The sequence below is a fragment of the Poecilia latipinna genome, unplaced genomic scaffold (assembly GCF_001443285.1).
Source record: "Poecilia latipinna isolate Pla-1442-1.1 unplaced genomic scaffold, P_latipinna-1.0 Scaffold2383, whole genome shotgun sequence".
NCBI lineage: Eukaryota > Metazoa > Chordata > Actinopteri > Cyprinodontiformes > Poeciliidae > Poecilia > Poecilia latipinna.
Genome location: NW_015114999.1, coordinates 70,757 through 82,744, shown reverse-complemented (window position 1 = coordinate 82,744; position 11,988 = coordinate 70,757). Strand labels below are relative to the sequence as shown.

Genomic DNA, 11,988 nt, shown 5'->3' with positions numbered 1-11,988 from the left:
TAGAGGAAACCACTGCGCATGTCAATGCGGTTCAGTTTCATCGTTTACTTTTAAACAATAAAATATTAAAATCATAAAAACACATCGGGTTTGATGCTTCCTGGTCTAAATAACCGAAAGTCGTCAGACTTCAGTATATTTAGATGAGTTTTGACGCTTTGTAGTTTGATATTGTTCACAGAAAAGTTTGCGTGGCTGCAGCGCATTTTCACGCCAGGGAAAAAGTGTGCGTACATGTACCCAAATTTAAGTTAATTTTTATACATGCCGACTTTTGCATAAAATATGACGCCTCACATTTCTTGTGCCCAATGAGACCCTGTAGTTTTACTGCTGCTGTGTTTCTTTAACACCACGAGGTGGCAGTAATGATCCGTTTAAAAAAATGAATCTTTTCTCTGTTTTGTATTAAACTCAACCTTTCCACCATGCTGATGAAATACGACAGAAAGTTTATGAACCAGCTGATCAAACATCTTTCCTGATGTTCTTCATCACTTCACTGATGTTTATTCATCTTGATTTTTTTTCAAGCCAGATGAGATCAAAGACTAAAGATGAGAAAATGTTCAGAAAACCACTAGAAAACTGTCCTTCACTTTATTGTCTGTAAATGTCGCTGAATAATTAAATCAATATATTAAAGCAGTAGCAGCAGATGTTCCTTGTAATGGGTGATGTTGTTCCTGACATTCTGCTGCCTCTCCTCCTCCTCTTCCTCTCTCAGGATGAAGATGATCTCCCTGCTGCTCCTCATCCTCAGCTCATGTCTCTGTGGTCAGTCTCCATCTTGTCTTTGTGACAGAAAGCTCTCTAGATGGAGCTGAAAGACTCCCATGTTCCAGTTCTCAGTGTGTCTGCTCCTCTCTTTCCCTCTCTGTCTCCTCAGCAGCAACATTTGTAGTGAATGTGACCCAGAGCAGCTATGAGGCAGAGGAGAACCACAGCATCACTCTGGAGTGGACCTTCACCACCAGGACTCAGGGATCCTGGAAGAATCTGTTCATCTACTGTGAAGCGAACACGGATCATGGAGTTTTAGTTCTCTATCACATCCATGATGGTGTTGAGATTCCAGATTCTCAGGATGATCAGTTTTCAGGACGAGTCCAGAGTGACAAAGACGTCCTCAGAGAAGGACGAATCAGACTCCATGTGTCCAGACTGAGGACTGAAGACTCTGGTCTGTATCTGTGTGACGTGAAAACTGAAGATGGATTCAACACTGTAGAATGTCGACTCAACGTTACTGGTGAGAAGAAATAATATAAATCATTTTCCTTAGATTAAAATCTTAATCTGTTTAATGAACCAGCATCTTCATCTTCATCATGAATCCTCCTGGATCTCAGTTTTCACAAAATATTAATAAATATTTCTGATTTCTGTCCAGCAGCTGCTGATCAGATCCAAACTCAGAGACCAACTTTGACTCCAGAACCAGAGAGAGGAAGATGGATCATCATCTTCATCCCTCTGGGACTGATAGCATTTCTGATGGTTCTAATTATAATATTCATTATTTGGTTTAGGAACAATAGACCGAAGAAGAAAACTCATCATTTGATAAATGTAGTTGAAACACATAATACAGATAAAGGGTTTGTTCACTTGAGTTTGGTTGACAGTCATTTTGCACAACAAAAAGGTCATGATTGTTTCATTCTGTAAAATGTACTGTAATAATGATGATTTTAATAATTTCTAAAATGTTTCTGGAGTCAGACAGACCCATTGATCAGTTATTGTGTCTAAATGCTGGATCAGCTGATTGTTAGTGAGACCAAAGATTATTTTTTTAAATAAATTATTTATGTTTACATTCATGATTTTTAAATATGTGTAGCCCCTGGTTAAAAACCATGCATTTCAAGGTCCTTTAATATTTACAAAATGTTTACAAGGTTGGTTTTATGTATATCAAAAATATAAGTGAGAAACTTGTATTGCAATGTAGTAATACAAGTTTCTCAACTGCGCCACTGTGCAGCCCACATCTCATTATTTCACATATTATTTATTTTAATCCAGAACCTAAAGTTTTAACCTCACAGCGCCCTCTGGTGGAGAACTAAAGGATTTAACAGAGACAGTCTGTCCACACAGTTTCACTGTGTATCGGATCAAGGTCATCTTTTATCCCTGACCTTTTGCCACTGAAAAAAACATTCCTGTCTTCATGAAAGCTGCATTTGTGTGATTATCTGGACAATCAACAAATATCTGATCAGTTGAAACATGTAGAGAAATAAACCAAGAACTTCCAGTTTGTGACTAGAAGATTAAATCTGAGCTGAATAATTTCACAAAGTTAAACTAATGAGACAAATAAATTTTTATGAAATCTGAATTGATATATATTTTTTCAGATTTTAATGGAGATATTTTTTTTCTTGTATGGCTTCCATATAACAATAATTATAGTGCTAATAAAATGGATTAAATATCATTTACAAAGTACTGTAACCAATAATGTAATGTTTTTGAAACATTTCTGTTTACTCTGTTCTGATTTGTTTTGGTACCAGTCCCTACCTGGTCTCTCAGTTTCGACTTATTTAATAAAATGTGATGATGAGACTTTGATCAAATTTTGTCTAATAAAAAATATTTATATAAGTCAAACAAGCTCCTTTCAACAACAGATTATAAGAACAACTCATCTTTTATCAAAGCTGTTATTAGACATTTCAAAGAAGGCTTCAAATTAACAGAGACAGCAGTAAAAACTGTTTTATTTTTCACAACTACTCCATTTGGACATTTACATCACAAAACTGTTTTCCTGACACACCTTGCAATTTTGTAAAGCATGACTGACTGCAAATAGAAAACTAATGAGTCACAAAGCATGATTGTAACTTTGTGTTTAAAGTTGGTGGTGCGCCGATGCACCCACAGTTACTGGAAGGCCTTTTCTTTCTCTGTGCCAAGAATGAGGCCAGAATTTAAGCAGGCTTATTCAATAAATGATGTCCTGATGAAGATGGTCAGATTAATAGTATCTTTATAGCAAAAATATAAATATGTTAAAACTAATTAATTAGATCTAATTAATCTAATTGATCACTTGGTGAAGGAATTACTAACACAGGAACTTTTCAGTCCTTTGTTGAAAAGGACTGAAAAGTTATTTTCAGTCTTGGCAAACTTTATATTTTTCAATTATTTCATCCAGAGTCCACAGCTGACCCTCAATTGGCAGCATAAATTTGTGCTCTGCTGAGTTACGCATAGTCGTGTCTTTAACATAGCAAATATTAAAGATGCTAAATGATACAGGCCTTATTTCATTTAATATATTTCTCTCCTGTGTTTCTGCAGCTGCCCCTGCATAACCTGAACTAATGTCAGTGATGCTGGTGTAACTGATATGAATTGAAGAATATAATTGAATATTGATATATCTCTCATCAGCAGGACACAAATTTATGCCAACTCAGGGTCAGCTGTGGAGTCAGAATCACAAGTTCAAAGTTAACACTGACAAGGATTCATTTGGTTCACACTGAAGGTATTTATCCTGTTTTTGAAATTAATAACATTTTGATTGTTACAGAATCTCATGTTGATTATATTTTTTAACAGCTTTGGCAAATATGTGATAATTCTTCACAAAACGTATTTCTGAATTGTGAAACTGTTTTCAACTGTAGGCAAGCATTGATCCAATATACAGACTTATTCCATAAATTTGTGAGGATTTGTTTTTTTCTGTGTTTATTTAGGTTTCTGTGTTCAGTTTTGTCCTGTCTACCCCTTGATTGTTCCCAGCTGTCCCTCATGTCCCCTGATTATCCTCCTTGTGTATTTAATCCCACCTTGTCTCGGCTGTCGTTTGTTGTGTCTCATGTCTTAATCCAGTTGCTACCAAAATGAGAATCTTTGCTACTGCTGCCTGGACTGTACATTGTGTGATTTTTCATTAAACATCATCATTCGCTCACCTCTACCTGGGTCAACTGCGTTTACCTCACTACCTACAACTCATGACAAAATTAGAACGACTGAAAAGTTCCTTTGTTAATTTCATCACCAAGTGAAATTACAAGTATTTAAGGTACAATTAATCTGACAAGCCTCAGCAGGACAAGTCCTAATAAGACTGTCTGACATTCACATGTAAGCTTTGGTCTTATTCTTGGCACAAAAAGTTTTTCCAGTAACTGAGTGCATCAGCTCCCCGATCCTCCTCATCCATACCAACTTCCAGCATCTAGACCCTTGGATCTGAATCTCTGCTCTTGTTGATTTTCAGTGGGACTTTTTTGGGTCTGGTTGGGACATTTGGGGAGTAGAGTGACCATCAATATTAGTGGACATTGGCCACTGGCTGCTACAGCTAGCGACATGCACATGCAGATCATTACTACACATTAGGTCATGTCCACAAAACCAGCTGCTCCAATGCAGGATGAGCAGGAATCTATCACAAGAAATGGTTGTAGCCCCCATTGGAGATTTCTTATCCAGTTTCTGTAAAATGTGGCTTAACCCTCCTGTTAATTTCATTTTGAGGTAGAGCAGTAATGTTCCTGGGTCAGTTTGACGCGTGGAGTGTTTAATTATGCTATAGTGTGAGAAGTAAAGGATCATTAATGACAATTTAAACCTACACACCAAAAACAATAATTATCATAGAAATTGATATTTTGAAAAATTTTAAGTGAAATTTTGAATTCTTTTTCAATGGGTGATCTTTATAATTGAACTTGAGACACATATACTGTTGTTTGACCCACTGATTTAAATCAAGACAAATGAGTCATGCAGAGAGTATTTGTGTTTCCCTCCACTTCTGCTGAGAGTCATTCAGTGTTGGTGGAGTTTGGGAACAGAAAAGGTTCCCATCAAAAGTTGTATGAACACCTGCACAGCTTCCTAGTGAAGTAAAGAGAATAGTGAGAAATGTGCATGTATTTGTGTGTGTGTGGTGAAATATGGTTCATAGCTGCAAGGAAACGTATAGAATTGGAAATTGTTTTACCTTTTCACCCTTCAACTTGACTGCAGAGTCAAATTGACCCAAACAGTTTCTATGTAATACCCTCGGTTGGTGCAAATGTGTAAAATGAACCATTCTCAGTTTATATGTAGTGCACTTATTAAGACAAATAAAAAACGTTTAATGCAGAAAAGATACTTCCAACTATTTAAAAAATAATAAAAATAAAGTTTAAAACAGGTCAATTTGACCCGCAACATAACAGGAGGTTTAAATTAAAGCGCTGATGTAATCCTTCAGCAAGTTACGCCTAAAACAAACACTTGATTCTTTTAGGACTTATGGATTAATATAAACCAATCTAGTAATGGATTTCCACTTCTTAACTTCAGAGATTCAGGATTCACACAGTCCCATTGGAAACTCTGCTTTTCTTAATTTGCAATTAATTTTAAAGTCTGTAATGTTATGTGTTATCTGTGGCTCTTGTCTGTTTACTGTATGGTTTTACTAATAATCCAGATTATTTTTAATGTGATAAATGACTTTAAAGCTGTAGATCTGCTCAAACGCTGAAGTATTTTTGAATCAACACTCAAGACCTTGATAATTATTCCACTTTTTTTTTCTGACTATCTATTTTATTTATGTATTAGCTTGTTTTGATCCATTATGCATCTTTAATTTTGAACTCTAAACCTTTTTGACGGCCGTGCTCATTGTTTGAATGATTCTCTTGGACCTTCTGGTACCAGAGAACTTTCTGCACAGCTGCTGTGCAAAAAGTTACCGCTCCTTCCTCATGATGCGTTCAGGTAACCTCGGAAGGTTAACTCTAAGCCAATCAAAACGGGTCAGAGTATGATAAAAATAAAAGATAAAAATAAAACCTCTGTTATAAAGTCAGGTGTATTTTACAGGCCATGTTATTTAAAAAAAATCTGGTTGTTTCTCATCTGACTCTCAAATCCTGACAGATGTTTAAAGGTGAACGACAGAGGAAGAGATTTGAACACCCTGCTCTGATTAACCTGTTAAGTGTTCAGACATTGTGAGAGTCAAATGTATTTTTCTGTGATTGGTTGTTGTTTTATACCATTGTAGTGTGCAGGAATGTGTTTCAGTGAGCTGCTGAGCTTGATTTGTCTTTTGTGATAAATAAAGTATTGTAAAGTGCAGAAGCTGAAGTTTTATTAACTTAACTAATGTAATTTAAAGATGATTTATTTAGTATTAGTAAATAAGAGCCTGTGTGAGTTATTGATCGGCTGCAGGAAGATAAAATCTAAGAAATCAGTGTTGTGATAGAAACTCTGGAGCTTTTCAGAGTTTCTCTAAATAGATTCAGTTCATAGAAAATCAGAGCAGAATAATCATCAACTTAACATCATTAATAATTAACAGTCTGAATTCACAACATTAAGGATCTTTTCCTGAGCTCTGCTCTTCTCTTCTCTTCTCTTCTCTTCTCTTCTCTTCTCTTCTCTTCTCTTCTCTTCTCTTCTCTTCTCTTTCTCTCCCTGCAAAACATTTTGAATCCTAAAACTTAGGAACTGATCCAAACTGTTGATTATTAAAATGCTACAAGTCCCAGCAGATCCCAGTTTTTGTCTGTGTGAATATTACCTGGACTGAGTTCATCAAACCTCTTGAAGGAAATAATAAAAACTTTCTCTGATTAGTTGTGATGTGAAGATTGAATCCTGGTTTCAGTGGCAGCAGATCAACAATAACATGAAACCAAACTGGTATGAAATCCTGACAGGAGAGACTGAAGGAAGGAAAGACAGAAACAGACGGATGGATCTGTGTTTTCTACAGTCCAACAGTCTGATAGAATCAGGTTCTGGTCTGATTCCTCCTCTGATCTCCACCAGAACCACATTCAGAACCAGAGTCAGTACAGAGAGGAAGAGAGTTTCTAGAACATCTGGACCTCAGAGTCTCTTTGTCCCAGAATCTGGATGGATTCACTTTGATATTTAAACTCTGTTGGTTCATTTAGTTTAAATAAATCCTCCCAGTTCCTCCAGTTCAGTCTCTCTGACTGAAACTGGAGGAACTGGATGTGAAGAAAATAAATGTTTCACTTTCTGAAAGGATCTGGACAGTTTTCATCATAGAAATGCTGCAGACAGAACTTCAGCTTCTAAGATTTAGGATCTAAATGAGATTCTTGATGTTGTGAATTCAGCCTGTTTATAATAAATGATGTGAAGCTGATGATTATTTTATGATTTTCTATCAACTGAATCTCTTTTCTGAGTTCTGCACTGAATATATTGAGAGAAACTCTCCAGATCTCAGTGTTTCATTGTTAAATTGTTGAAAATGAACCAAAGGCATGCTGGGAAATGTAGTGACAAAACTGAACTTGAGCTGCTGCTGAGTAACTTTGGGCTGCAGTGATTAAGGACATGAGAGCATAATATTGAGATTCTGCTTTTGTGTGGAATTACCTTTTTTTGTAAAGCTGCAGAAACTCTATGAAGAAGAAGAGATAGTAAATCAGCTCCACTTCTCCTATGCTGAGGTTCCTAGTGAGGGCTGAGAGCTGAGTTGCCTCTTCATGCGGTTTTCATCGTGTGGTGAAAACATTAGGGGAAGTTTGCTGACTCTCCCTAAACCTCCCAACCTGTTTCATCTGCAGGATGGAGACTCACCGTCCTTTACTGTAGAATCAGAAGTCAGATAAAATTATTTCTTAGTTGTTTTTTTGGTTTTATTACTTTCAGCATAAAATAGAAATACCAAAGTTTTAACATTTCCTGGTTATAATGTCAGAGAGAGAAGTTCATCACATATATGGAGAATTTACCTCTGGTTGTCACTGAAGATAGATCTATAGATCTATAGATCTATAGATCTATAGATTCACTAAATGTGTGAACAGTTTACTTTTTATGTTAATCAACATAAAAGTGAATTATTGATTTTAATTTTTGGAAATGAGAGAAAATTGTGATTTTGTTACAAACAGACACAATAAATATCTTTTGACAGCAAACACGTGAACAGATGGAGGATCTGAAGTGAAAGTGAATCTTCCTGATTGGAGACAAACAGCTGAGATCCTGACTGAACTCCTTCAGTTCAATGAAGCAGAAAAACTTTGAGAGAATCAACAGATCAGCTGATCTCTGTCAGAAAGAAAACTGTTAAATGAAACAACAACTAGAGCAAACATCTGGTTTATAGCAGCTGATCTACTGACTCTAGCTCTATAAACCTCTGGAATAGATTTTATTGAACTGAAGTGAATCAAACTGATTCTAATCAGAATCCAGATTCAGTTTTCAATGATCAGAGAATTTCTAAAAATGAGATAAAACTCAGATTTCTCCTTAAGATGCTAAACAAACTCTGATCAACATGACAGGAGGGAGGAGGGAAGTGGCTTTGAGATTAGGTCACATTGGTTATTCATAGAACTGAGAGCAAAAGCCTCAGGAACTGAAACTACAGATCAGAAAACCGTTACTACTCATTTCTTCACTTTGCTACATGGATAATAACATAACAGGACGCAGCTTTACAAACTCTGAGAAACAATGAAACAATCCAACCAGATAAGTAAGTATGTAGTAGTTTGGTTTTATGTTTGTTTAGATTTCAGTTCAGTTCAGTAAATTTGCCTGTTAAATTAGACAATAGCATCAGTAATAAATGTTAATGTATCAGAACTGGTCAATAAATCAGTGGAATCAAAGTGATTTTAATCTACAACAAATTATTTTCATTCCTGTTTCCTTCTTGAATAACAAAAATTTTGAAATGCTGGATGAATTAATGAGAAATAAATTAATATTTAGTCTAATCTCATTGATTTAATCCAGAGATCTGTGAATTTTGAAGACGTTTGGTCTTAAAATCTCAACAGATCAGATAAATCTGTTTAATTTGATCAAATATGAGTTTTAATCTGTTTGAGGTTCTTCTGTTTATAGAAAGTTTAGGAAAAACTTTTCCTGTGTCTGGTTGTTGAAAACTAAAGAGACAAACAGATTTTCTTTCTAAAATAAATTAAAACTTGGTGTTTGTTCTTCATGCAGATTAAATACATTTTCTCCCAAGTGGGGAGAAATGTTTTGAGCAAGAGGTGGGATAACACAGAGACAGAATCATGCACACACATGATGCACACATGGTTATGCACACATGGTGTGGTGATGGAAACCACATCCACAGGGAGAACATGCAAACTCAAGGAGAAAAACCCTGGGCTGGGAATCAAACCTAAGACCTTCTTACTGTGAGGCAACATCTCTACCAGCTGCACCGGCTACTTTTCTTTCTTAAACTGGATGATTATTCTACTGTTGTGTTATAAAAATGCTAATCTTAGTCCATCAACCGTTTAATGTGAAAGTCGTGTCATTCTGTCTCAGTAAAAGCCTTAAACCTGTTTCTCCCCCACAGGATTCAAATTTCAGTCACAACTTAAAGGTAAATCAGCTGATCTTCTGTCTCATTTAGATTCTAAAAGTATAAACACTAAGAGTTAATATTTTTAATGTTTACTTATCTCGGTAAAGTTTGAATAATGAATTTAAACTGCTCGTTATAAATTGGCAGAAAAACTGAGCTAAACATAAATACTGGTGAGAAGCTGTAATTATTCAAGTTGTCCAGCAGGTGGAGCCATTTCTCTGCTTCAGTTTGTTTTTCTATTTCCCATCAGCAGGAAGACAAAAATGTTGGTGACAAACATCTGATATCCTGACTGAACTCATTCAGTCACTGGAGATTAAACAGACGAGGTACCAGAAACAATTTGATGTAGATCATTTGTTCTCATGTGAAACTCAGTGAAAGTTTATTTCATTTCACATGTAGGATTATTTCCAATTGACCTTTGTACTGTTAGTGACGTTGTTCCTGATGTCCTGCTGCCTCTCCTCCTCCTCTTCCTCTCTCAGGATGAAGATGATCTCCCTGCTGCTCCTCATCCTCAGCTCATGTCTCTGTGGTCAGTCTCCATCTTGTCTTTGTGACAGAAAGCTCTCTAGATGGAGCTGAAAGACTCCCATGTTCCAGTTCTCAGTGTGTCTGCTCCTCTCTTTCCCTCTCTGTCTCCTCAGCAGCAACATTTGTAGTGAATGTGACCCAGAGCAGCTATGAGGCAGAGGAGAACCACAGCATCACTCTGGAGTGGACCTTCACCACCAGGACTCAGGGATCCTACAGGAATCTGTTCATCTACTGTGAAGCGAACACGGATCATGGAGTTTTAGTTCTCTATCAGGTCCATGATGGTGTTGAGATTCCAGATTCTCAGCATCAACAGTTTTCAGGACGAGTCCAGAGTGACAAAGACGTCCTCAGAGAAGGACGAATCAGACTCCATGTGTCCAGACTGAGGACTGAAGACTCTGGTCTGTATCTGTGTGACGTGATGACAGATTATGGATTCAACTCTGGAAGATGTCGACTCAACGTTACTGGTGAGTTTGAGCTTCAAAAAATGTTTCAGGTTTTTCTGTTAATCATCTAAGAATTTGTTGCTCTCATGTCGTTTAGCTCAGAAATATTTTCTCTTTTCATTGCTGTTAATATTCTGACCGTTTGCTTCAACATTGATTTATTGTGTCCTTTCTATTGCCTTTTCTAAAATTTAAAGCTAAAGACATCATAAAACAAACTAAAACATTTTACATGAACATCAGTTTCTCTGACCAAACATCTCTAATGATACATAAAACATTTTTATTTCAATACATTTTCCAGCTTCTTCTGCAGTCTTTTATCATCTTAGAAAAGATTCAGCGTCAGACAGTCGAGGACGGATCGGTCTCTATGTTTTACTGGGACTGACAGCAGCTCTAATCACAGTTTTACTGATCAAACATGGATTCAGAACTCTTCTAGTGAATCGGCTGATGATGAACTTTAATTCAACTGTTTATCTGAATCCTGAATCTTCAGGAAGCAGCTGATGGATCCTGAACTCGTTTTGGATTCTACTTTGGTAAACAGAGGAGATCATGGACTCCAATCCTGACAGCAGAAAAATTCCAGATCAACCACTGTTAGAGATTTTTTGGTATTATCATTTTGTTATTACTTTAGTTCACATTCAGTCTATAGATCGTTGTGATTTTCAGTTTAAAGTGTTCTCTTCCTCATGTGTGTATGAACTGACCTGGAGGTCAGGACTGTCTGTTCATCTTCATGTGAAACAGTTAACTCTGTGTTTCTCAGACCTTAAATTCTTATCAACCAGAATACCTCCTAACTGCCTGTGTGCAGTCGTATTTTGTCTTGTTAACAGTTTGACCGAGATTTGAACCGGGCTCAGACCATACATCAGATATCACACCTGGAATTGGGTTGCTAGTTGTTTGGGTTAGAAGTTTTACGACCTCTGTTGTTTTTCTTGACTGCTCCCTTGACTGTTTTTCTTTGACAATAAAACAGGGGCTCACGCGGAAGCAGACCAGAACGCTCTGTGAACGGCTCGGAGGAGCAGTTGACGGAGTCTTCTCCTTTTGCAAAAGCTTGGTCATAAAATTCATATACGTTGTCTGTGGTTTTTTTTTTATGTAGGTTCGAAAGGAAAAATACCCATCAACCACCACAATGTTTTACAGCTGGTGGTGAGGGGTTTCTGCTCATGTGTTAATAAATAAATAACAATACTGTTGTTGTTTAAAACTTTCCCACTGTGGTTTTATTTTTCCCAGGGACTCTTGCTGTAGTTTTGTTGTTCACTTTGACAACTTTGGAAATGCAGCTGTGTTTCCAAGACAATTATTTATAGCTAAGTTAAAGAACTTGAACTTTAAAGCTAAAGAATAAATTTGGATTTAACTGTAAAATTCATAATTTGTAGATAGTTTTTTTATATTTGCAATAACATTTAATGAAGGAAGAAATTATTTTTATTCAGTATTGTACTTAAAGATAATTTAATTCTTGTTTCCAGTTTTTTAAAGATTCAGTGACCTGAACTGTTCTGTTTTAAGCTTTGATGTTCATGACCATCATCATCTGCTCTTCCTACGATGTTTATTCATGAATATTTATTAATTTACTGTAAAATC

The 11,988-nt window shown here is 36.3% G+C and overlaps 1 protein-coding gene and 1 long non-coding RNA gene across 4 annotated transcripts; both read left to right on the top strand.

Moving 5' to 3' along the window:
- Nucleotides 1–697: 697 nt before the first annotated feature.
- Nucleotides 698–1,831, top strand: LOC106937580 (uncharacterized). 3 transcript variants are annotated; one of them, XM_015019158.1, is made up of 3 exons: nucleotides 698–777; nucleotides 890–1,252; nucleotides 1,397–1,686. In XM_015019158.1, the coding sequence occupies exons 1-3, from the start codon at nucleotides 729–731 to the stop codon at nucleotides 1,669–1,671; spliced, it is 687 nt and encodes a 228-aa protein (XP_014874644.1). In that variant the 5' UTR covers nucleotides 698–728; the 3' UTR covers nucleotides 1,672–1,686. The 3 variants fall into 3 exon arrangements, with proteins under 3 accessions (XP_014874644.1, XP_014874643.1, XP_014874645.1); XM_015019157.1 differs by having other exon boundaries at nucleotides 1,394–1,686; XM_015019159.1 differs by having other exon boundaries at nucleotides 714–777; nucleotides 893–1,252; nucleotides 1,394–1,831.
- A 6,763-nt stretch (nucleotides 1,832–8,594) lies between these two features.
- On the top strand, nucleotides 8,595–9,706 carry LOC106937582 (uncharacterized). The gene is made up of 3 exons (XR_001422422.1): nucleotides 8,595–9,044; nucleotides 9,138–9,391; nucleotides 9,627–9,706. It is a non-coding gene; the product is annotated as an uncharacterized LOC106937582 (long non-coding RNA).
- The last annotated feature ends 2,282 nt before the right edge of the window (nucleotides 9,707–11,988 follow it).

Bases quoted from the DNA above. Each gene is read 5' to 3' on its own strand.
- LOC106937580 (XM_015019157.1), top strand. From the start codon at position 729: ATGAAGATGATCTCCCTGCTGCTCCTCATCCTCAGCTCATGTCTCTGT. The intron at 778-889 runs GTCAGTCTCCAT...CTGTCTCCTCAG, and splicing joins CCTCAGCTCATGTCTCTGTG to CAGCAACATTTGTAGTGAAT. The intron at 1,253-1,393 runs GTGAGAAGAAAT...ATTTCTGTCCAG, and splicing joins ATGTCGACTCAACGTTACTG to CAGCTGCTGATCAGATCCAA.